Source organism: Lepisosteus platostomus, chromosome 3 (assembly GCF_059453375.1).
Source record: "Lepisosteus platostomus isolate fLepPlt1 chromosome 3, fLepPlt1.hap1, whole genome shotgun sequence".
NCBI lineage: Eukaryota > Metazoa > Chordata > Actinopteri > Semionotiformes > Lepisosteidae > Lepisosteus > Lepisosteus platostomus.
The window spans coordinates 73,852,589-73,879,216 of record NC_142613.1 but is presented as its reverse complement, the minus strand read 5'-3'; the positions used below and the strand labels follow the sequence as shown (position 1 = coordinate 73,879,216).

At 39.3% G+C, this 26,628-nt stretch overlaps 1 protein-coding gene across 2 annotated transcripts; it reads right to left on the bottom strand.

Moving 5' to 3' along the window:
- Positions 1–7,145: 7,145 nt before the first annotated feature.
- Positions 7,146–26,601, bottom strand: LOC148675439 (glycoprotein endo-alpha-1,2-mannosidase-like protein). Of its 2 annotated transcripts, XM_088626778.1 has the most exons (5): positions 26,467–26,601; positions 21,086–21,781; positions 14,453–14,562; positions 13,874–13,950; positions 7,146–10,063 (listed from the first exon to the last, which is right to left on the bottom strand). In XM_088626778.1, the coding sequence occupies exons 2-5, from the start codon at positions 21,615–21,617 to the stop codon at positions 9,427–9,429; spliced, it is 1,356 nt and encodes a 451-aa protein (XP_088482904.1). In that variant the 5' UTR covers positions 21,618–21,781; positions 26,467–26,601; the 3' UTR covers positions 7,146–9,426. The 2 variants fall into 2 exon arrangements, with proteins under 2 accessions (XP_088482904.1, XP_088482905.1); XM_088626779.1 differs by lacking the exons at positions 21,086–21,781; positions 26,467–26,601 and adding an exon at positions 16,017–17,588.
- Between the last annotated feature and the right edge of the window lie 27 nt (positions 26,602–26,628).

The following is a 26,628-nucleotide window of genomic DNA, read 5'->3' as shown; positions in this document are numbered from 1 at the left end:
CCAACATGTCACATTGATGGCATGTGCTACAAGCCAAAAATGGCGGCGCGCATGGAGAGGCTTTATTAGCTCTCAAACAATGGTGCTTTTTGTTTGTTATTTTTATGTTATATGTCACGATATTTACTCAAGACACTGAAGTTTACATCTCCTACGACCGGAAGACATTACTGGACATCAGAAACAACTGCAGGGATTTGTTGTTGGGATTGGCTTTTACCAATCATCAATAATCTCCATCTGTGAACTGGCTTCATTACTCTGTTCTCCTCCTCACTGAGAGCTGGTGTGTGGGGAGCGTTCTGGCGCACTATGGCTGCCGTCGCATCATCCGGGTGGGGCTGCACACTTGTGGTGGTGGATTATTACCTGTAAAGTGCTTTGAGTGGAGTGTCCAGAAAAGCGATATATAAGTGTAAGTAATTATTATTATTATTATTATTATTTCTCCTTCAGTTCGCTTGACCTGGATTACATCAGCTGGTCCATCCTCACACCACGGACCCGGAAGCCACGGAGCCGCCAGGCCATGACCGCCGGGAGAGGACGAAACAAAACTCAGGCTCACTACTCGCCAGGAAATAAAAGACTGCTGCACTGTCATTCAGCGGAACGATTTTTTAACTCTCCGCCCTGATAAAAACAAGGGAGGAGGTCTGTGTATTTATGTCAACCAAGCATGGTGCAGAGATGCTACAGAAATCGCGATCCACTGCTCACCAGATTTAGTATTTTTAATGGTAAAAATGCGACCCTTCTATTTACGAAGGGAATTCACGTCGGTCATTATTACCGCTGTGTACATATCTCCTCAAGCTAATGGTAAGGGAGCAGTCAAAACGCTATCCAAAGCTATTAGTAAACAAGAATCAGCACACCCTGATGGTGCTTTTATTATTGCAGGCGATCTTAATCAGGGAAATCTAAAATCAGTCCTGCCTAGCTACCAGCAACATGTTGACTGCCCCACCAGAGGAAACAACACACTAGACATGTATATACTAATGTACAAGGTGCTTACAAAGCAGTATCTCACCCTCCTCTTGGACAATCTGACCATATCTCTCTGTTCCGACTCCCAGCCTACAGACGACTTCTCAAACGCACCAAGGCATCAGTTATAACTGTAAAAACATGGACCAAAGGGGCAGAATCAATGCTTCAGGAATGTTTTGAGTGCACAGGCTGGAGTGTGTTTCAAAGATGCAGCCTCCCACGGACCCACACCAATATCGACATATATGCATTATCTGTCACCAGCTACATCAGCAAATGTGCTGTGACAAGCGTTAAAAAGATACACAAACTCCCAAATCAAAAACCCTGTATGAACACTGAGATCTGCTCTCTGCTCAAAGCCCATGATGCAGCCTTCAAATCTGGTAATGAGGAAGAACGGAGAGTGGCAAAGAAAAAATTAAGAGCTGGCATAAAATCTGCCAAGAAACAGTACTAATCCCAGATAAAACACCAACGCTAACCCACGACTCATGTGGCAAGACATAAATACAATCACGAGCTACAAGAACAAAACAAGCCCTGTAAGCGCTACTGACCCCTCCCTCCCAAACAAGTTTAACACCTTCTACGCACGCTTTGAAGCTCAAAACCCTGAACCAACCACCTGGACCACTGACTCCCCTACCACCCCACCCCCAACACTGTCCAAGCTACTGTAGATGTCTGGAAATCACTAAGTAGAGTGAACATACAAAAAGCTGCTGGACCTGATGGTATCCCTGGCCTGGTGCTCAGAACATGTGCCTGGCAGATAGCTGATGTCTGTACTGACCTGTCCTTAGCCCAGGTCACTGTAACTACAGTAGCTGCTTCAAGACAATCACCATCGTGCCAGTACAAAAAAGAAATCAGCAGCCACATGCCTGAACGACTACCGCCGTATTGCACTCACCCCCATCGTAATGAAGTGCTTTAAAAAACTTATTCCACACATTAAAGCCAGCATTCCCAAAACACTCGATCCTCTCCAGTTTCCCTATCTCACAAACTATTTCACGGAGGATGCAGTCTCTATAGCTTTACGCACCACACTAACCCACCTGGATAAAAGGAACACCTACAGTATACAAGAATGCTGTACATTGACTTTAGCTCAGTATTGGTAACACCATCATACCCATAAAACTTGCTACCAAACCCGGTGCTCTAGGTCTAGATACCACCCTCTGTAGACTTCTTCACCAGCAGACCCCAAACTGTCAGGATTGGCAACCTCACCTCAAACACGCTTACCCTTAACCTCTAAGGGCTGTGTGCTCAGCCCACTCCTTTACTCCCTGTTCACCCACGACTGTACTGCCAGGGACTGTGGTGGAGATGGTGAATAACTTAAAATTCCTAGGTTTGGCAACTGCACTGCATCCAACCGTAAGGCACTACAGCGGGTGGTCAAAACTGCCCAACACATCATCGGCAGTGCCTTACCACCCATCCAGGAAATCTACACCAGAATCTACACCAGAAGTTTGAAAAAAGCCACCAAAATTATGTCTGACCCCACTCACCCCAGTCATAACTTGTTTGTTCCTCTACCATCTGGTAGAAGGTTCCAGACGCTCCAGTCACACACAACTAGACTCCAAAATAGCTTCTTCCCCAGAGCCATCAAGCTGGTGACGCCCCCACTCCCTCCCATCATACTATGATCTCTCCTCACTTCTTCCTGTACCCACAACAACTGTACTCCTACACCACTACATACACGACAACTGAATAGAAGCCGAAATTGTACTTAACACTTTACTAGTTGTACTATTTATTAATCGCTGTATTATTTTTGCACTGTTTTGTCCTGTTTGTATACTTTTCTCAGTTTGCATATTTGCACAGTTTTTGACAACTTTGCACTGGCAACATACTGTTGTTTACACTGTTAGTGTTATTGAATTACTGTCTATTGTCTTGTCCTCCCTGCACCTGAGAGATTAATGGGAAACACTTTTCACTATACTATGCACCCATGTAAGCAAAATGACAAATAAAGTTGAATTTAATTGAATTTACATGAACCCATCACACTAGCCAGATCATACACTATATGCTGTTGTATTTTTATTACTCCCGATTGATATTGGTACAGGCTGAGGCACAGTAGGTGACAATGGAAGGGTCTCTAAGAATTTAGACACCAAACTAGTGTCAATATTTCCACTTCCTCGAGCTTCAAACCAAGTGGTGTTTACTTAGTTGTGGTCAGTGATGGAAACACTGATCAAAATAAGCTTCTGCTTTACCTTAGCTAATTAAGTTCTGGGTAATTTAAAATGTAAGTTAATTGTAGATTAAAAGTGTCAAAAGTGTAGGATAAAAGACAGAGGACAGAACAACAGAAAGAGGCGAAAGGGGAGACCACCAGAGAGAGAGGAGACAGAAAAACACAGAACACAAAGCGTGTGCCAAAAAGACCTTCTTGGAGCTAAGAATCTGAACCTTGTTAAGAGAACTGGCTATTCTGTAGTTTTTCCTGAGTGACAAATCATACGGTTAAAATAGCCTCTCCTGCTGAGTGGGTGAATTTTAGAACAGACGGTTAGGCTCCCATTTATTTTGTGGCATCCGGATTAGAGAGAGAGGTTTAATCATAAGTTGCATTCTTTTTAGTTTCCAAGAGCTTTTTTTTCCCCAATGGTTTTTGTAACGAACAGTTCTTTCCGGACCCCATGCGGATGACACAATCCGAAGAAGTGGGGAAACACTAGGAAAAAGACATGCAGGAATACGGGACTGAAAACAGGGGGCGTGTCCAAAGTGCGCTGGTGCACGGGGGGGGGTGTGGCCGAGGCAAACAATCCAAAAGTAATCCAAGGAGGGAATCCAAAAACGCAAGAAAGTCCATAGCCAGGAGATCTATCCAAACAAGGAATTAAAAACACGAACCGGGTCGGGACCGGCGGACCGGCGGACCGGCACCGGGCGCTTCCAGGTCCCGGACTCGCATGGTGCGGAAACCCGATGGAGAGTCAGGATGAACGTCAGCGCCTGGCTTTTAAGGTGGGCTGGGAAAAGGGGTCAGGTGCACAGAATTAAGTCTGAAGTGAAAGGGCTGGAGCACCCTTAAGGAGGAGGGACTATAATCGTGACAGTTTTGATTGTTTTAGACTCATTGTTTTTGCTTTGTGGAACCTTTTCAAATCTGATTAAAACCCCACCTAGTGTCAGGGTTAGCATTTCCACACTCCTTAGACATTTTTTAGGCTAAGTGCTGGATTTTGAGTCCCTTTAGAACGAGTGATAATTTGCTCCAATCTGAAACTTTTTTTTCTGAGACTTTTGCCTGCCTTTGTTGTACAGTATATTGCAGCGCTTAGAAATTGTATTTGAAAACTAAGTCTGATTCAAAGTTGTAAGAGCACCTGTTCTGCTGTAGAGCATCAGTTTCAAAGACCTTTTTTCAATCGTTTGATTGTTTTAGACTCATACCTTTTGGTTTGAGGAACATTTGAAAATCTCATGACTAGAGGGCTTTAGAGACATATTTCAGGACTGCTCTTGTAGCGAATTTGGGTTCTTTGGGGTTTCTGCCCTTGCCGCTCCTGCCCCAGTTCGTCCCCTGCCTCAGGATTGAACCTGGGACTCCAGCGTCACTCAACAGGGATATTGCCCGCTGAGCTACAGAAGGCCTTTGTCAGTCTGGGCGGCCAACATCCCTGTTATGTCCAGGGGAGTAGAGGACAGTGCCGTCACCATGGTGCAACCAGCTCCTACAACCTGTACAGTATGTCGGCAGTTCGTTACACTCTGTTGAAGCCCCAGCAAGGGTGAGCATTAGTATTCCTACACTACTTAGACAGTTTTTACACTCATTGCTGGATTTTGAGTCCCAAGGGAACATTAGGACAAGTGATAATTTGCTCCAATCTATAACTTTTGATTTCAGAGACTCTTGGCTATCTTTATTGTATATTACAGCGCTCAGGAATTGTATTTGAAAACTGTGTCAGATACAAAGTTGTAAGAAAACCTGTTCTACTGAAGACCATCAGTTTCCAAGAGCTTTTTATTTGTTTTGATTGTTTTAGACTCATACTGTACTTTTTGGTTTGAAGAACATTTGCAAATCTAATTCCTGGAGGGCTTCATACACAGATTGCAGGAATGCTCTGTTGACACCCCACGTAGAGTTAGGGTTAGCATTTCCACACTCCTTAGACATGTTTTATGCTCAGTGCTGGAGTTTGGGTCCCAAGGGAACATAAGGACAAAATTGATTATTTGCTCTTATTTGAAACTTATTTTTGGAGACTTTTGGCCACCTTTGTTGTATATTGCAGCACTCAGGAAGTGTATTCGAACACTGAGTCAGATCAAAAGTTCTAAGATAACCTGTTCTACTGAAGACCATAAACTTCTTAGAGCTTTTTTTAAAGGTTTTGTTTTAGACTTTTTGGTTTGACTCCAAAAAGCTGTGACTGCCCTGTCTTTCTCACACCTGAAGAAGGCTCCACGGCCGAAACGTTGTGTTTTCTTTCTTCTCTTTTCAGCATGGAATAAACCTATCACTTGTTCCTTATTATTATTATTTTGTTTTTGTCACTGAGATGTCTTAGTACATAGTATATACTGTATAAAACAATTTTACCTTGTACTTCATGGTTCTGGATCATAAAAATTTTACTTTTCCTTGCTGAAAGTCTAATGCACAAGAGAGAATGGTGATATACATAAAAAAAATGATACCAGATGATAATTTCTAGCGGCTTCCTGAATATTTGTCCCACAATAGACACTTTTCGGGGAAAAAAATCTGATTTTGTGTGCTATCATGTGAACACGTAATGAGATGGTAATTCTTTTATTTGCTCTGTCCTCTTGTTACTGTATATCAGGAAAATAAAGTATATGCCCAGCAAGGGGGGTGTAATATCTTGTCTGTTTATCAAACATAATCTGCAATTATGGACAACCATTTTTGCCATGGTTGTGAATATTATAATACTGTACCTCTGAAGTCACATCCAATCTTCCTGTAAAATTAAAAAAACACAGAAATACAAGCGGGCACTGATTTATGTCCAGGATACTCCAATGCCCCAGAAAGTGCCCATTCTCCCCTTTTGAGCCACTGCCCACCAAAAGGTCTCTCTGCACGTCTCTGCGCCGCGCACGTCCAAATTCTGTCCTTGTCCAAAACTTTTACAGTTTGGGTGGCGCTGTGCACCACGCGGTACTTGTGTCCCGAAACTGAGTCGTTCGGATCAAAAGTTGTCATCAAGCATTAATGAATCTCACTTAATTGCAAGAGCTTTGATAAATGGTCTTGTTTCCCACTCATACCTTTAGGTTTGGAGAATATTTCAAAATCTGATGCCCAGAGAGGCTCAGATATCGATCGCGGAAAGGCTCTGTTGACACCCCAGGTAGGATTAGGGTTAGGATTCACACACTACTTAGACAATTTTAAAGCTCAGCGCTGGATGTTTGGGCCAAAGTCAGGTTTAGGATGGGTAGTTTTGTAGTCCTATCTGAAATTTTTTTTTCAGAAACTCTCTGGGGCCTGGGTGGCGCAGTGCACCATGTGGTACTTTTATCCCGAAACTGAGTCAGTCGGATCAAAAGTTGTCACCAAGCATTATTGAATCTCATTTAATTGCAAGAGATTTGATCAACGGTCTTGATTGTTTCCCACTCATATCTTTAGGTTTGGGGAATACTTAGAAATCCTCTAATTTAAGTACAAGTGTATTATTAGTGGATCCCATAAGTCTTTCTCTTGATTGCATTTATAAAGTTTATACTGCATATGTCATATACACTGTATCAATTAGTCTACAAACATACATTTGAAACTGTATCATGTTGCGATCCGTCAGACATTCATGCTTTATGAACTTTTGCCTGAAAGAGTGAAAGAGTGAGCTAATGTTACATTACATTCCCACTTGTGTTTGATCCCAACCAGAAATGGCTATATGAATAGTCAGAGTACCAAATTTTCATTTTTGTGTATAAATAACTTAAAAGCCATAGGGTAAAAGGTGACCCAGATTTAGCAATAACTCAGTTTTGCAGAATGGAGATTTCCTGTTTGGCTATAATAGAAAAATGAATATGCTTTCTCCGTTAAAATACAAAAGACGAAAATAATGTGATGCAGCACATTCCACAACACACACACACACACACACTTTACTAAGCTGTTTCTTTTATTGAGTTTTATATGAGATATTATAGACTTTATTTCATTTCAAACTGCCATACTGTACCATCAACCTCTGCGACATCAACTGCAAGCAGCAGTAAAATATTATTTACCAAAACAACTAAACATGTTGCTCAGATTTTTTAATGTTAAATTAAAATTCACATAAAGAAAGACCACATGCTTAATACAGAATTGTGAAATCACTGTAATGTCCCCCAGGAACTATGTAATACAGCTGCTAGAGCAATAGGCTGTAAATCATTTGCATCTGATAAAATGCTTTTTAAGTAAATTATTATGGTACATGGTGCACCCTCCAAAGTAGAAAGAGCAAATACATTACAATAATAACAATGATGCTAGTTTTGTGTGTTTAATATAAGCGCTTATTATTGTAGTACAGTAAATACTGTAGCAGTACTTTGTCGCTGTGATCTCACCATTTGAACATTTGCAGTTGGAGAATTGGAAAACTACAAGAACTTGTTCACATAATGGAGAGCAGAAACCCTGCAGAGAACCTGAGGAAATCTGATCCAGACATCTCTCAAGAAACAGTGCAATGAGATCTTTGGACCAATTAAGACCTTCCAAAGTGTCTAGATGGACCAAATTACCTCTAGTCTTTTGTAATCATATTGCTACGTATGTTCAAAAGGTAGCTGGTACTGTATTTAACACACATAAAATTATTTTCCAAATCAACATCTGTAAAAATCATCTTCATTATTTTTAAGAGGTTGTAAATAATATGACTTTATAAAAGTAATTAAAAACATTTTTAAATATTTAACTGTGTTAGAGAGGTTCTTCACCCAAATCCAAAATGGAGGCCAAATTATTCCACCTCGTCATTATCATGGAAAGGGTGGAACATGGTCCGCCATGTTTTAAAACTCTACTATGTTCTATTTTAGAGAACTACAATTTTTAAAATTCCTCAGATTTGATTACAAATCCAAAATGGTGGTAAAGCCGTTTAATCTGCCAGCAGAACTTTGACTCTGATGTAACGTCCCATAATTTTACAGTCTAGGGGGTTTGGCATTTCACAGCAATTTTAAAACTGGCAGAGGCAAAAATAGAAAGGACCTGCCACAGTTCCCAAATATAACATTTAGTTTATGCACAGGTCTGAGGTGTTGTTGTACATTTCGGTAACACAGCAGTAAGATGGCTGTCAACAGAAAGGAGACATTAAGGAAAAGAGAGGAAAATGAGTTAAGACATGGGCTCAGCCGACTGAAGACAGTTTTCACACCTCTTTAAAAATAGCATCTCTTAGAGTATGGTGAATTGAAGTCACAAGCCTAAATCATATTTAACCCTTGAATTGAATTATTTTATGTATAAGGCTCATCAGCCTGCTCACTGGAGAGCATCTCAAAGCCTTTGTTGTGAACTGTGAACATCAAGTTTATGAAAACAGAATGTGAATGTAAAAAATTGAAAATTGTGAAGTACTGCATATCTGGCAAAAATAGCAAGTCTTATTAATGTCTGATGAGTGTAGGGAGAGGATTTGATTTACATACTTCTCTTAAAGAAATATGAACTAAATAAAGAAGTATGAAAGTATGTTAAGAGTACTTATCTTAACTCTGTAAACTACAAATACAAATTTAAAATGAGCCTTACATCACTATATAATTTTACAGTTATGGGGTCTGTCATTTCCTAAGAAAAATGAAATGACAAATCACAAATTTAAAAAATATAATCTAATTTACTTTTGGCATGGTTTTCAATTTTCCCCACTATCCAAAAACCAGAGGTACGTGATCAATGTCTTTTTTTCAAGTACGCACAAACCTGAATTTAGAAGCAGTAGCACAGTGCTCTCGTTCAAAACAATTCATGCATTGCACTGCAAAAACACTGAAACAAAAGACAACCGAAATAATGAGAAACATGACACACATTGTTCTACACAGTTCATAAAAAAAAATATCTAAATACTTAAATCATTCATTACGAAACAAAACACTTAAATCAATTCAATTTGAATTTAAGAAACTCTCACCGAACAGGAAATTATAACATTTCACAATTTTAATTATGTTTGGCCAGTATGGGAATCTTGAAAGATTACCGTTTTGTAAAACTTAACATTAAACACCTACTGACCAACAAAACAGAATTTACTGTACATATTAGTGGTTTCCTTTCTGTCTCGATCATTTGTCTGATACATAAAATGAACGCATAACCAATAAAATGAGAGAGGCATTTTCAGTTTATACATTCCTGCCAGTTTCCCTGTTTCATATGAGCCACTTCTCTTTTTCTTTAGTGAATCTTTCAGCCCATTTGCGGGTAATATCTAAATATATACTTGGTTTATGAGGCAGGTAGTCCTGATAAGTGTTCAGAGCAGATGTTTTTGGCACTGCTTTCTCGATTTGAGTTCCTTCATGCCACTCGTTAAAAGAAGTTATAGAAACAATATCTGTCCTTGCTTCCAAGGCAGCACTAAATGCTGTTTCGTAGTATTTTCCATTGATGCGGTGTCGTGTGTTGTGGAAGTTCCACGGTCTGATACTTGTGTCAATATAACCAGGCCCAACACTCGGAATGAACATCAGATTTTTGCTGTCACAGAACCTTTTGATGGATTTCCAATTACGATGTGATGAACCATAGGAGAATCCATTTGTGGCAAAATACGTGTACATGCCATCAAACCCAGCTGTCAAGATGCCTGTCTTGTGCTTCTCTTCCACAAGGAGACCAATAAAAATGCCGTCATATGGAGTGTTCCTGATGCTGTGTTGGCCTGTATCTTTGAGGAGACGTGCCCACATTTCAGGACTAATCAAATAGGAATCATAAACATAAAACAGTGGATGGAGCAACCCAGTGTTTGTTTTGTATCTGTAGAAAGCAGGGTGGTCACCATACCTGTGGAAAGAAACAGGTACACTTCACGTGCTAAGAAATAATCAAACTTAAACAAAAAAATGTAATTAAGGGCAGCCAAGTTTGCCTGCAATATGAATCACATGCAACCTATCTCATGAACCACACACATTTCCCTATTACATTAATCAGTCAGAAACTTGGAAACGAGAAACTGGTAGATCATACAGAAGGTCAGGACAATATTTTATTTCCCTGGCACTCCAATTCCCTGATTTTGCATCCCATAGAATACACCCACCCAAATACATTTAATTTACTACCCAAGCTAAAAAATAGAACCTCTGGCACCGATTCCACATCACTCAGATTGAAAGGAGTTCTTAGCTCATAGTCCACCGTTGGTAGATTTAAAAAATGAAAACTGCTGGCAAAATGATGAGTTTTGCTCTTTTGAAATGGACATACTGTAAGAATAAAAGACTAGTACACAATAAGTATAGTATTATAATAATTATAATACATTTTTGCAGTAAACAGGCAGCTGAGAAGACCTTGATTGCAGTTCTCATACTGACAAAAATATTTTAAGAGTTAGAACAATGGATATTGTTTTCCCACATTTAAACTCCTAAAGGAGAAGTAGTTTTCAGAAGTCAGGCTTTTAAATGGGACTGCCCACAGCTGCACTGTAGCTCATCCACCATCAATTCTCTAAAGCTGTGGCTCTCCAGCAGGCAGTGGTTGTCATTATTTGCCATTATTTCCCTGCTGTGGGAAGAATGTGACCTGAGGTCTTTTACCCAGAGAGCACTCAATCCTGGACCCGAGACCCTGAGTGTGCGGATATCTAGGCGGAGTTCTGTTAACCCATAACCATAAACCAATAACAAACCTGACACCAGAGAGCATAACCCAAGGTTCTTTTAAACAAAAACCTCACACGACAAAACACCACAACCACCCCGAGAACATACCCACCAACATATACCATAACCTTCACCTGTAACCAGATATAAACGATAACATTAGCCCGTAACAGTGTTGTATAACCACGTAGACAGATCTATCTCCCATAATTCCATAACCATTAACCACCAGGTGTTTTCTCTTTCATATACAACTAGATGTTTTTTAGAAAATAGCCCCCTCAGGGATTATTACTAACCATGTGTTCTCCACTCCTTTCCCCAGGCAAGAGCCACTACTTCCCCCCAGCCTGAGGGCTTACCCACTATGGGATTCTCACAAACACTTACAGACTCCAAGCTCACGGTAACTCTCTTAGCTACCTCACTACATAAAGTGGATTTACCCACTGAATGAGCATTTTTCCTTCTTGGTACCAGGTTACACAAAAGATGTTGCAGCTCTGTAATCCATCCAGAGAAGAGTACCTAGATACATTCAGGGCTTAAGGGAATGTACCACAGCAACAGGCTAAAGGAAACAAACTTTTCAGCATTGAACAGAGAAGACTGAGGGGACATGATACAAATATTCAAGGTCCTCAAAGGCATTAGAGATAAGATCACTTTATTGGCCATACACAATTTCTTGTGTTAGGAATTTATCTTTATTCGCATACTCCAGCTTGCTCTCCATGAGACACAGAGGCACATGGATGAGGCAAGAGAAGCTTCGAGCCAGAGTGCAGGGTCAGCCATTTATACGGCGCCCCTGAAGCAGTTGGGGTGGAGGGTCTTGCTCAGGGGCCCAACGGAGTAGGATTCCTCTGCCGGCCGCGGGATATGAACCGGCAACCTTCCAGCCACAGGTGCACATCCTGAGCCACAGAGACCCAAGTCAACCCTGTGGATTTCTTCAAAATAAAAACACTGAAGCATGAGGGGCAAGTGGAATATATTTGGAACTAACTGCATTTAAAATAGAGAACAGGAGGATCTTCTTTACCCAAAGAAAAAGGGGAGTACGGAACAAACAACCCAACTATGTTGTTGAAGCCAATACCCTGGTTTCTTTCAAGAAATGCATACAGGAAATCCTTGGATCAAGTAACTAACTACTAACAGTCTAATGGACTGGATGGGTTGAATGGTCTCCTCTTATTTGTAAGCTTTCTTATGTTTTTACGTCTTCTGAAAATCTAAATTTACTCTACTGGATGAACAGTGTATGTATATCTAGTGCTGCTAATGCTTGTTCAAAGATGTCTAACAACTTAAATAAGACCTACCTTTTCTAAATCTATATCAGCTATCCCTTAGAATTATATTTCCATACAGATGATCCTCTAGTTGAACTCTTATTATTGTTTCTATAACCTTACATGTAATAGAAGTAAGATTTATTGATCTACATTGACTTGGTACAGCTTAATCACCCATTTTTATTGACGGGAGCTACAGTACATAAGCAGTTTTCCAGTCAGTGGATATTACCCGTCTTGAGAGACTGCTGAGTTTGCACTCCAGAAAAACCGAATACCACCAGGACACAGAGATATGTTTGTCTTCTATGCTCATATTATTTAATATAGAACTAAAACATGTTGTTGATTTCTATCTTGGAAAACACCTAAGTGAAACATTCACTTAAAACATCGGACATTTTCCTTTCATAGTCTAGATGTTTTGTTATATTATCCCTGAGATTCTTTACTTTATCCTTTCCATTTGTCTAAACAGCTAAACATTTTCTTTTGACCTTTCTTATATCCCTATCACTTGTATTTGGAACTCATTAAATAGATTTTTAACTAGTCCATTTTGTTTTTGATCATTTATAAAGTGCTCTATTTCTCCTTATATTTGTCTTAATTGATTGATTAAGCCATCTTGAATGTTTGAATAGATTAGACAACTATAAGCATTCCCTCAAGCTGGAACATTGACTGTCTGAAAAAAAAACTGCCATTAGAGTTTCTTCTGCTGACATTCCCAAGTTTTCCCAGTTCAAATTAAAATTTCCAATGAAAACAATCCCTAACTTCATTATGCAAATTTGCATTAGAATTTATATTATACAATATAGTATCAAAGATATTCTTAACATGTAAATCAAGATGGAATAAACAGTATATACTTTCTGCTATGTGGCTATATGCTTTGTGGCTGGGACTAAATTGTTTAATTTGATAACTGATGAGAGTTATCAACAGGGATATATACAGTAACTGAACTACAGCTAATTTAAAGTCACCAACAAGTGTGAATATGTTTGCAAAAGAGAAATTATGGTTGATGACTTTCTGCAAATGAATGTTTTATCACTTTTGCTATTTCCTGCACTTGTTATTTTTATTTTTGTATTCAATAAACGCTTCTATTTTAATAACTCTACAGTTATTTTATTACATGCCTCCTACGGTTGACTGCATTTGTTTGATTTACATCTTATTTAGCTTTAAGCTATTGGTTACTAGTACTTTCTAGATTAAATGAAGTATTACATTGCTTGTTGCTGCTAACTTTCACTCAAGTGGACAGATTCATGTACATGTAACCCATTAGGGTGGGAGACAACATGTACCCATCATTTTAGAAAGCTGCAAACAAAAAGCTTTGCTTTGATCAATTAGAAAAATGAAAATACAGTTACTCATAAGTAGTCTACTACAACTAACTCATCAGTTTTGAAATTAAGGAACAAGTAATAGGTTTATTCCATGCTGAAAAGAGAAGAGAAAAAACACCTGTGTTTTCAACAACAGTGTTTTGTCTCTTCTCACCTGTTACTTGTTCCTGTGCAGACTACGCACGCTGACGCAGATACCCACCTGAACTTGTTTGGGAATTATGTACCCATGACTACAAAGTCCAAATTAAATTAAATAGAAAACTCTTACATAATTAAAAAAGAACAAGAGGAAAGCAGACAAAAGGCACTCACTTCTCTACAATGTACTTAATGTTGTTGAACATGCTCAGGTCATCTCGTCCTTTATATGGTTCAATGTGAAAGGTGACCTGTGAAAACAGACATTACAAGCAGCAGGTACTGTAGATTGATTTCTGTTCAGGAATACAAACGTGTTAACGAGTACACGTATTAAACTGAAGGGGAATGAAAAATATTTTTCTTTTCTCTTATTTCTCTGTACATTGTACTTACAAACCTACTACGATAGTATATGTAAACTGTAGAACACTGTGCCAAACAAAGTGTTTTAATACACTTTACATTGCTTTATTCCACTTATTGAAATAGGATAATTTTCAACCACTACAACCTAGTACATTTAGCAAATTGCTACAATGGCTCAAACCTTCATTCAGAAATTTGTTCCAAATGATCAAAGATAAAAATATACTCTCTTTTTCAAATTTTGCTTACATCCTACCCTTGAGCACACCGATAAAATGATAAACCTACAGTCTTGTAGAATTAACATTTAAGGAAAAAAGTAAAGAATGCAGATTTTAACTGTCTACGGATTTATTTTTAAATAGCAGGTTCATGAAGACATACCTTCACTTGATATTTATGAGCAATATCCATGATGAGAAGCACCAGATCATCAGTGGGCTCACCATTGTCATCCTTCATGCCAGGTGGATACCAAGACAGGGCCAGGACACCTATAAAATGTAAACTTTAGGATTAGGAGATACATACAATGTGGGGAGGTATCAGATTACAAAGCTTGGTAAAGGTAAAGGTACGTTTTTACTAACTTACCTAAACCCTGTATTACTATGAACTTTAAACCCTGTAATCTTATTCCTTTTCCTTTCAAAATTCACCAAGTAGGACTGACTATACTGTATTACTTTGAGATTATATAGTTTGCCTGTGACAAAACAAATACATTATTAATCAAGCACCTACTCCGTGCCTTTAGTTGTATTTTAATATAAGTTAAATATAGGCATTTAGTAGTTTTCACCGTTGTTCTAGTCTATAGAAACAAAGGTTTTTCAGACGTTTTTCAGTACTGCTTTGTGTTTGATATGACAAATCAAATCAAAGTTTATTTATCAAATGCACAACAATACGGCGTGCAGCAGTAGTTGCTGGCAATGAAATTTCTTTTTCTGCAAGCTCACAAAAATTACAAGAACCACAAAAATCACAAAAATTCACAAAAACACAAAAATCACAAAATTGAGGTTACATTTTTGAAATTGAATAAAACTCAATGTGAATAGAGCTGTTATGTGTCCATGGTGTATGCAATATATACATGTAGTGCAGTTATGCTGAATATAGTGAGAATTGTGTGTCCATGTAGCCATTACAGGTGATTTGCTAAGGAACTACAGGTTGGCTATTTTACAGTAACTATTATAAACATAATCCACATGATTCTTTTAGCCATTTTAGTTTTGTAATTCCAAGATTAATACGATGTGGACCATCAAGAAATAAGGAGAACAGCAAACCAGAACAGTTTGCACTTGACTGAAATGACATCCTGCAAAAAAAAGAGACCATATTTCTGATGGGTGTAAAAATAAGTACTGGGGCTACAGGGTTCACAGACCATGACTTCAGAAACATAAGGGTTCTGGATCATTCAGGGATAGACAATGATCATTAATGCTAGAAAAAATGTATTGGTCAAAGGTTGTATTTAAATAGTTTAGTTTTAATGTAATTTTTTACCTGGGTCACTATTTGTATACTGATCATCAAACGAAACATGTCACAAATAAAAAAAACAACACAAAATCCTTATCAGGAAAATAAGTTATTCTGCAACAGTTGTTTTGACATTTTACTCAATAAGGGTGAGACAGGTAAATTCACTATGCTGATCATCCACAGGACTGATAAACCGGGAGTCTACTCTGAGAGTAGACTAGAAGTCTGCTGGAAGTAACACAAACTATACAGTACATGTGCGACTCATACTTTGTGTCACGTTGCAGATGCTGTCTTGTGGAATTCCGTCCCTTTCCTCTTGTAAAGACTGGATAAGCGTGTGCTTATTCTCTATGTCCGATATCTCATCCTAGCTCATCCCACAAATGTTCTATATGTCTCAAGGTTGGTAAGGAGGGCATTCTCAGCATAACTGTCAGACTTTTACCTAGTTACATGAACAGAATGAAGACCAGCGTTTTCCTACTGGAACTTTTTCACTTCAGGGTGAGCCTGCAGGAAGTGCAGCAAGTAAGGTTCCAGGACCTGATGAATGAAGCGCAATAGAGTCAGGCACACTTCACTAGAAATATGGCACAGATTGCCCAAACCATCACATCCCTAAGCATCGTATCCTGCACACCCACCAAGTCTATCAGAGTGGTCTACACAAAATCTTAATTCACCAACACACCACTAGCATTAACGTATATTTAACTACTCCATTTTACAGGACGATCGCTCCCATCGGTACCCTTTTTTCCGACCGCCCAATCATCTCTTTATCACCGACCACCCAATCTACGTAAACTTCTGGTTCACAGCACCCTTGACCGCACTCGGCAATCATCCCCACCAGGCACCTTCCCCTGCAACAGAACTCGCTGCATCACCTGCAAATACATATCTAACAACACGCTCATTCAGGGCCACACAGGTCAATTCTGGATCACCCAGATGACATCCTGTACCTCCAGCAACCTTATTTACTGTATCTTCTGCAACAAAATACCCAGCTATCTTTGCTGGGGAAACCGGAAGGAGACTAGGAGACTGCTTCAGAGAACGTGTTCTGGCTGTGAAGATTAAAGATTTCTCCAAGCCCATAGTTTCTCATTTCACCTCAGATGGCTATGATCACACTGATCTCTCTGTTCTCAAAAAAGGGTTTCTCAACTCCCATAGCAAAAAGACAACAGAAACTAAACTCATCCTGAAACTAGGTTCACACCATCCCCCTTCTCTCAATGACCGACTTATTTTCGTGTAGTCTTCTCTATTCTCATGCAGGTTTTTTCTTCACCCCTCTCTTCACCTCTCTCCACTTTCCACTTCCTGAGTGGCCTCTCTGCCCCTCCTGCCTCCTCCCCTCTCCCAGATTTTGTTCTCCTGTGCTATTTAATCTTCGCTGTCTTCCCTGTCTTTCTCACACCTGAAGAAGGCTTCACAGCCGAAACAATGCATTTCCTTTTCTATTCATATTGATATTCATGATGGCACCAGACTTCTGTAAAGAGGACTGGCAAATGCTTATGGCTGACTACATCTTGTTACAATGAGCACTGTCATAAGATTTATTAAAATATCACTCTAGCATACATTTTGCTGAGTCTTCCTCATGTTACAATTATAGAAAATTTCTCACTGCTGCATCTTTAAGGACTGGTTTGCTATAATGCTCTCTATCCTGGTCATTACTTTGAATTACTCCAAATTCACCTGTACAAAAGCATTCAGACCAGGTGGAAACACCTGGTGCACACTCACAACAGGGTGTAGTTGTACATCCTGCTACTATTTGCATTAAAGGCAAAATGATGTGCAAGCTGTCAGCCAGCACATCAGTAATATTTAAACCTGAAATAGGCAATAATCTTTTGTGAGAAACACAGAAAATAGAAAAGTCCTAACATAATCCATTATGCTGCTCACAAGTCAAGTACAGCAGACTGCAGATTTCTTTCAAAGTCATATAATTTACAGTGCCTTGCGAACGTATTCGGCCCCCTTGAACTTTTCAACCTTTTGCCACATTTCAGGCTTCAAACATAAAGATATAAATTTTTTTATTTTATGTGAAGAATCACCAACAAGTGGGACACAATTGTGAAGTGGAACGAAATCTATTGGATTTTTGAAACTTTTTTAACTAATAAAAAAATGAAAAGTGGGGCGTGCAAAAGTATTCGGCCCCCTTGCGTTAATACTTTGTAGAGCCACCTTTTGCTGCGATTACAGCTGCAAGTCGCTTGGGGTATGTCTCTATCAGTTTTGCACATCGAGAGACTGAAATTCTTGCCCATTCTTCCTTGCAAAACAGCTCGAGCTCAGTGAGGTTGGATGGAGAGCGTTTGTGAACAGCAGTTTTCAGCTCTTTCCACAGATTCTCGATTGGATTCAGGTCTGGACTTTGACTTGGCCATTCAAACACCTGGATACGTTTATTTGTGAACCATTCCTTTGTAGATTTTGCTGTATGTTTGGGATCATTGTCTTGTTGGAAGATAAATCTCTGTCCCAGTTTCAGGTCTTTTGCAGACTCCAACAGGTTTTCATCCAGAATGGTCCTGTATTTGGCTGCATCCATCTTCCCCTCAATTTTAACCATCTTCCCTGTCCCTGCTGAAGAAAAGCAGGCCCAAACCATGATGCTGCCACCACCATGTTTGACAGTGGGGATGGTGTGTTGAGGGTGATGAGCTGTGTTGCTTTTACGCCAAACATATCGTTTTGCATTGTGGCCAAAAAGTTCGATTTTGGTTTCATCTGACCAGAGCACGTTCTTCCACATCTTTGGGGTGTCTCCCAGGTGGCTTGTGGCAAACTTTAGACGAGACTTTTTATGGATATCTTTGAGAAATGGCTTTCTTCTTGCCACTCTTCCATAAAGGCCAGATTTGTGCAGTGTAAGACTGATTGTTGTCCTATGGACAGACTCTCCCACCTCAGCTGTAGTTCATCCAGAGTGATCATGGGCCTCTTGGCTGCATCTCTGATCAGTCTTCTCCTTGTCTGAGCTGAAAGTTTAGAGGGACGGCCAGGTCTTGGTAGATTTGCAGTGGTCTGATACTCCTTCCATTTCAAGATGATCGCTTGCACAGTGCTCCTTGGGATGTTTGAAGCTTGGGAAATCTTTTTGTATCCAAATCCGGCTTTAAACTTCTCCACAACAGTATTACGGACCTGCCTGGTGTGTTCCTTGGTCTTCATGATGCTCTCTGCGCTTTCAACAGAACCTTGAGACTATCACAGAGCAGGTGCATTTATACAGAGACTTGATTACACACAGGTGGATTCTATTTATCACCATCAGTCATTTAGGACAACATTGGATCATTCAGAGATCCTCGCTGAACTTCTGGAGTGAGTTTGCTGCACTGAAAGTAAAGGGGCCGAATAATTTTGCACGCCCCACTTTTCATTTTTTTATTAGTTAAAAAAGTTTCAAAAATCCAATAGATTTCGTTCCACTTCACAATTGTGTCCCACTTGTTGGTGATTCTTCACATAAAATAAAATGTGGCATTTTGCCTGAAATGTGGCAAAAGGTTGAAAAGTTCAAGGGGGCCGAATACTTTCGCAAGGCACTGTAAATGGTTTACAAAACTGATGCAGACTTCCCAAACTACATGCACATACATAATCACATTGTCATTGAATAAAACTCTTAATGTGGCTCAGAAATCAAAACTTTAATCTGAAATCCTGTCACCACTTTTTTAAACATGAATAATATACACATCAATTATAAAACAACAGATAAAAAAACAACAAATCAACTAGAATAATCATGTAACTACATTAAGTTCCTAAACCAAGAACAAAGCAGAGACTTTTAAAGATCCAGAGATGTTATCAAAATAGAAATTGACAGAAAATAAACTGTAGATATTCAGAACATCTGGAATATGCAGCAGCATTCACTTAGCTCACTTGTCTTCATTAATAAAACTGTGCAATGCGTCATTCTGTTTAAACCATCTGCTACTTCCTTTTCCCAGCATACCTGATCCTCATAATCTTTAGTGCTAAAATTAAAAAGGTGGTAACTTAATTTAAGTGATCCAACATTTCTTTAAGTAGTTGGATGCTTTAAGGTATTAATGGTTCAAATATAATAGTATACTGCTACTGTACATCAACACAAACTATCCTGAAGGCAATGTTGTACTGTCTGCACATCCTGTACATCCAAAACCCAGTGAAATTAAAAACAGCGGTATCACAGTGCCCTCTACTGAATTTAATTTAATTTCATGATATTTGTGCAGCATCAGCAACAAAAGGATACATACAAAATGAATGCAGTTTAGTACTATTCAAAATTATTCAAATTGCATTGAACAATCCAAAAAATGTAAATAAACGAATGGAAGAACATGATTGTGAACATAGTAAAGGTCTTTATATGTAAGACATCATGGACCATGCAGAATACAAGGTAAATCTGGAGAATGACAAAGGTTGTCACCTCAGTATTTCTCAGTGTCATCTTTCCACAGTCTGTGAAAACAGCAAACACAAAATGTTGGAGGAAGCACTTCTTGAATATGGACATTTGTATTTTAACATCAAAGAACGTAGTAATGCTAGAACACCAAAAGACTATTCTTGCGGATTGATTTTTGTTCTCTTTTCAACAAACTACAAAACCTCTTTATTCATCTCAGCAGGGTCTGGGAACATGAAACAGCACAATAAACCCCTTCTGTCTGCTCTGGGAGCTGACAAGAGCCTGCATTCACAGAAACACATGGTAGAGGGAAATAACTTGTATTGCTGTGCACAGAAAAGTATCAATTCAGGCTCAGAAGCTTTTACAATGTCATAAAACTGAATTACACCACATGGAGTAAAGTAAATGGAGACAGGTAAAACAAAATACAGAAAAAGCCTGCTGTTGTTCTTAACATTTACATTCAAGAGGTAAGCTATGATTGCAGCAAAATACCAAAACTATTTAAATTGAACAGGTTAAATAACAGCAAAACCCACGCAGTTCTTTCATATCCTCTGATGGCCTTGATCAAGGCATCACGAAAATTTTCAGGTGTTTTAACATGTTTTTCAGGACCTTTTGAATTAATCAACCAGTAAAGACACCTGGCCATGTGTAAGCTGAGCTCTCAGCTCACAGGTTTGAGTCTAGGCTATGTCACAGCCGACGGGGATTCCCCCAAGTGGAGGCAGGAATAGAGTAGGGTGGGATGTGTTGGGAAAGTCTCTATGGGTCTCTTCAGTGACTCCTGCGGCGTTCTGTTGATGTCATGTTCAAAGACCACCAAATGGGAGTAGACTGTTCGCACTTCCTCTCTCGTGTGTGCGGTTGTGGGGTTTGTAGCTATAAGCTAAGATATAAAAAAACACACCGCACTGGGTATTTTAAATGAAGTTGATATAGCAAAAAATAACAGGCAATTCTATTTAAAAAAAGGTTAGTGGATTGCAAGCCTGTCAGTTTTAACCATCCCCGTAAATGCAGTACAAACGTTTAAGAACTAAGAAGGGAAATCTTACCTACTGCTGCTGTTCTAAGTTGGAGCACATGTGCTTCAATAACAGAAGGATCTCTAGAACTGTAGGCACCTAGTTCAGGGTAGAAGTTGGACCCAATGTCATCTGGAGGACTGTGTCTTCCTCTTGGAAAACTGGATGCTACTTTGGAGTCCCAGTGGGGCAGAAGTGGGTGATCCCAATGAATATATTTGCCATCAAACTGTGGATTGCCATACCAGTTATAATAGAACACATGGAGATTGTAATTTGGTACAGGTAAATCTTCGGGTTTGGCTTCAAAATGCATGCCACCTCTTGCTGTATTTTTATGGATATTAGTTGAACCACCTCTTGTAGCTGCAGTGTCTTCTTGAATGTGTATTTGAGTTTTGCCGCTTTCTAATCTACTAAGATGTGGAAAAAGTCCAAGTCCAAAAGGGTTCCCAAAGCTAGTACCTTCTGGCCTCAAGGATTTCAGAAAAATCATTATTAAAAATGTACACAAGATTAAACCAATCAATGTAATACATGTCTTTCTTCGAAACCTTGCCATTTTTCAGTAATATTGCAAAACAAAAAACTATTTTAGTGTAAATGAAGACTTTTACATTTTAATGCAGTCAGGCATTAAGTATAGCAATTTAATATGACAATTTTACTTCCCCTCTTCTTTTTTGCTGGAACGATGACACACATTTCTTCAAACTCACAGACGTCCTGTTGACAACAACAACAAAAAAACAGATTTAGTTTCCATTGCAGAGACAAGTGGGAAGAAGAGAAAGACAAGACACAGAGAAATCAGTGCTAGAAGCTCAAACAAAGCTGTTTAATTATTCCCAAGACAAAAAGTGTTTGGGCAATCAAAAAAAAAACTTAAACCACAAAGAAACTGATTCCTTCCAATCTCAATTGATAAAAGGGTAGAAATGTATCCATTAGAGCTTTAGCCTTTTACAACAAAACTTTACATAACGTGTAGACAATTATGACTATGACATTTGTGATAAACCTGTGTAAAAAATATTACTAGTCTGCATATCCGTTTGGAATGGAAATGGCAATGCTGTCCTGCTGGGCTTCAGTTTCTTTCTGTCCTCATACAAGCCCTCTTGTATGCTGCTGTCAGAGCGAGGATGTTCACTATTTACTGCATTTGACCCATTTACACAAGCCTGATTATTATTGGAAAGTTATGCCTGTATAGAATGATCCATGTCTAACAGCGATTATATACAGTGTTACATAAGTATCTGCATTATCACCTTTTCACATTTTTGTGCATGCAATCAAATGAATTCTTAATATAGTAAGCATGAAAATAAGCATATAACTTATCGGGACCACAAATTCATAAGGACATTCCAGGCCAATCTCTTCGGAATAAGCACACTGATCTTTTACTGATCAATGTAAATATAATTCATGATGAATAACGTCATTAACATCTCCAACATATACTTTGCACCCGTCTCTTGTAGGATTCATCCCCATTCTTTTCCTACGGGACAAGCATGTGCACATTGTTGCAGTTGCAGGGCTCCAAATGGTCAGTGGGGCTCATGAACTGGGCAGAAGAAAGTCAGTGTCTCACAGGCAACTTAAGAACATACACTGTCACATCAGGCTGAGTCTGCAGAAAGGGCAGTAGATGAGGTCCCAGGATATGATCACTAAAGCACCATGCAGCTAGGCTGAAACCAATTTCTACAAATGGCACTGTGTAATGACTGAAATCTCCTACCTAAACTAGAGATCAGGCTGACAACAAAACCTTGATCCATGGCTATAGAAGACTTTGCTCCTCTGCTGGCGGATTCGAAAAGTGTTGTTTCAAAGTATTTGTTTTCTTGACAAGCAGGGCTCCTCACTTCCATCCTATGTTCTTCTTTCTCAGTTTTCATTGGGCGTGACATTCAAACGGATATGATGTAGCGCCCAGTGAAACCTGTTATTTACTGTGCGATGTATTGTGTATATATATTGCGCATGTCGTGTGGCTTGTTACCTTGCAGTGGGAAAGTATAAAAAGCCAGACAGCTTTTTAAAAAAATGGGAAAAAAGAGACCTTGAGGTACTCTTCACAGACTTTGAAAGAAACCTGTTTTATGTCCCTGTGCCCTTCAGGTGTCTTTTTAATAAAGACCCGTAATATACAGTGCAGTCCAAAAGTATTTGGACAGTGACACACTTTTTGTTGTTTTGGCTCTGTCCTCCAACACATTGGATTTGAAATGAAACAATGACTATGAGGCTAAAGTGTCGAATGTCAGCTTTAATGCAAGGGTATTTAAATCTATATTGGGCGAACCATATAGGAATCAGAGCCGTTTTTATACATAGTCTTCCCATTTTAAGGGACCAAAAGTAATTGGACAATTGACTGCTCAGTTATTTCTTGGCCAGCTGTGCGTCATTGCACGGTTAGTTCATTAACAAGAGAGCTAACAAAAGGTCTAGAGTTGATTCTAGATGTGGCATTTGCTTCTGGAGTCTGTTGCTGTGGTCTCTCAACATGAGGACCAAAGAAGTGTCAATAACAGTAAACCGGGCCATCATGAGGCTGAAAAAGCTGAATAAATCAAACAGAGACATAGCCAAAACATTAGGTGTGTCTAAATCAACTGTTTGGCACATTGTTAAGAAGCAAGAATGCACTGATGAGCTTAGCAATAGCAAACGACCTGGTAGACCACAGTAGTGGATGACCGAACAATACTTTCAATCATGAAGATAAAAACCTTTTTCGACTGTTGAACAGATCAAGAACACTCTTCAGGATGCAGGCATGGATGTGTCAAAGACTACCATAAAAAGAAGAATACACCAGCATAACCTCAGAGGGTTCACCACCAGATGCAAATCACTTGGTAAGCCTTGAGAACAGAAAGGCCAGGTTACAGTTTGCTAAAAAGTACATATAAAAGCCTGTAGAGTTCTGGGACATATGGACAAATGAGACGAAGGTTAACCTGTACCAGAGTGATGGAAAGAGGAAAGTGTGAAGAAAAAAAGGAACTGCTCATGATAAAAAAGCATACAGTACCACCTCATCTGTGAAACATGGAGGAGTTACTGTCATGGTTTGGACATGTATGGCTGCCAGTGGAACTGGCTCACTTGTCCTTATTGATGATGTGACTGCGGAAGGCAGCAACAGGGTGAATCCTGAAGTGTACAGAAGCACCTTATCTGCTCAGATCAAATCAAATGCCTCAAACTCACTGGACGGTGCTTCACCTTGCAGCAGGACAATGACCCCAAACATACTGCTAAAGCAACTATGGAGTTTTTCAGGGCCAAAAAGTGGAATGTTCTTGACTGGCCAAGTCAATCACCTGACCTGAATCCCATTGAGAATGCATTTCACTAACTGAAGACAAGACTGAAGACAAGCAAAAAGTCCTCGAAACAAGCAGGAACTGAACATGGCTGAATTACAGGCCTGACAGAGCATCACCAGGAAAGATACCCAGCGTCTGGTGATGTCTATGGGTCGCAAACGTCAGGCAGTCATCGAGTGCAAAGTATTTGCAACCATGGACTAAACATGACAATTTTATTTAAGATTCTGTTAATGTTTCCAGTTACTTATGGTCTCCTGAAATGTGGGGACCACAGTATATATAAAAAGGGTTGTGATTCCCATATGCTTCACCCAATATAGACATAAAAATACCCTCGAATTAAAGCTGACATTCTGCACTTTGACCTCATAGTCATTATTTCATTGCAAATCCAACGTGCTGGAGTACAGAGCCAAAACAACACAAATTGTGTCACTGCCCAAATACCTACGGACTGCAATGTAAATTAACTAAGCATGCCAGAGTTAGAGGGGGTAACAATAAGAACATAAGAAAGGATACAAATGAGAAGAGGCCCTTCAGCCTGCCTGGCCCATTTGTTAGTTTTTAATTCATCCAAGGATCTCATCCCTCTGTTTTTATAATGAAAGCAGGCTCTTAGATTCAACAGCTTTCTCCTGGTAACTTGTCTCACACCCCCCTAATCATTTAGGTTGTTCTGTTCTCAGTATTAAAGGCACATCCACACATTTTCCTCTTATGCCCTCCCATTCATGTATCACTGATCATTCAGAAGAAATGTGCCTGGTTGACGTAGTCAATGCTATTGAGGATTGCGAAGGTTTTGGATTTTTTTAATACCAGGTCCCTTCATAGTGTTTTCTGGACAAGACTAAAGAAGCTCAATTCGTTCAGCCTATTTGTGTATGACATACCCTCACACCACAGAACAGGTGTCCAGACTGAATCGGGGTTGGACGCAGTGAATAGAATGAAATAACCTTTCCACCTTTGCCATTCAGTTCTCACTAATAAAGCAGTTTAGAGCTTACGCAGCGGTCAAATCAACTTGATTATATCATAATCACAAAGGATTTATTTAAAAAAAACCCATAACATTCTATTTTGCTCTAGAAATAAACCAGCATAAATAGACCAATAAGCTTCTTATGATGCAGTATATATTTATACCCGAGTGCAGTAATACAATATTGTACACCAGGCTAAATAATTTTTAATTCAAATTTCAATGACTAGCTGCTTGCATTATAAGAACTAATTGCAGAGAAAAACACGAATTGCTGTAAATCAGATTTGATAAAATCTATGATAAGACAGTATAATATACAGCGGTAACATGAGTCTTTGATAAAATACACATGGTTGTTAAAACATGGCCTACACATGCTCAAATTGTTCCTCTTCCTCGCGGCACCAGAAAGGTCATCAAAATACCCCCCTTATAAGCATATTGGAAAGTATTTTATTTTGAAAGTACAACATGTATTCAAATTAGCACATTTTTTTCAGTGTTAATTCCTCCAATAGTATGTACAATATGGAAAATTATTTAAACAATAAAAACAATGTATATTATACATTATGATTTAATATATACACATTATGCAATTTATTACTACATAATAGTAGTTACTATAGGCATTGCCGACTTGCAATGTGAAACTATCAAAAACAAGATCACAAGTTCCTTCTACTCTTGTTTAGCATCGCTGAGATGTCCGGGGATGACACACTCCACCGGAAACATACTGTAACCGCATGTGAACAGTGCGGCTCAATCATATATTTGCAGACACAGAGGGTAAAGTAATGGATCCGAGACCGCGGCCACAGAGAACAGCGCATGTACAGTACTGTGCTACTGTATATCTGCTGCAAACCTGCTGGCAAAACGAGCTCGTTTAACTTTCTTACAACTACACATACTGCAGGACGCGCTCAGACCGCAAAATCGTACGTAAGGTTAACTCAACCACTTCTCGCAATAAAATCACTTTTCAGTACATACAGTATACGCTATAATGGATATATATGCCAAGTCCCTGAAACAGACCTAACGCACGGTTTCAGTACCTTTCACACACAGGAATCCAAACAGCCCCACAGCAGCACCTGCGTGATGTTCACGTTTAGGGAGGGGAATACTTCTCTACCCGCCCCACTTGCTTTTGCGATGTCGGGAAATGCAGTTCAGGCAGAGCCGGGCTACCCTGCACCTCCTGCACAAAGCAACTA

Excerpts from the sequence above, each read along its gene's own strand:
- LOC148675439 (XM_088626778.1), bottom strand. The coding sequence starts at position 21,617 with ATGGCAAGGTTTCGAAGAAAGACATGTATTACATTGATTGGTTTAATC. Across the intron at positions 14,563-21,085 it reads ACTTAGAACAGCAGCAGTAG|GTGTCCTGGCCCTGTCTTGG; the intron begins GTAAGATTTCCC and ends TACATTTTATAG. Across the intron at positions 10,064-13,873 it reads ATTAAGTACATTGTAGAGAA|GTATGGTGACCACCCTGCTT; the intron begins GTGAGTGCCTTT and ends TTCTTTCCACAG.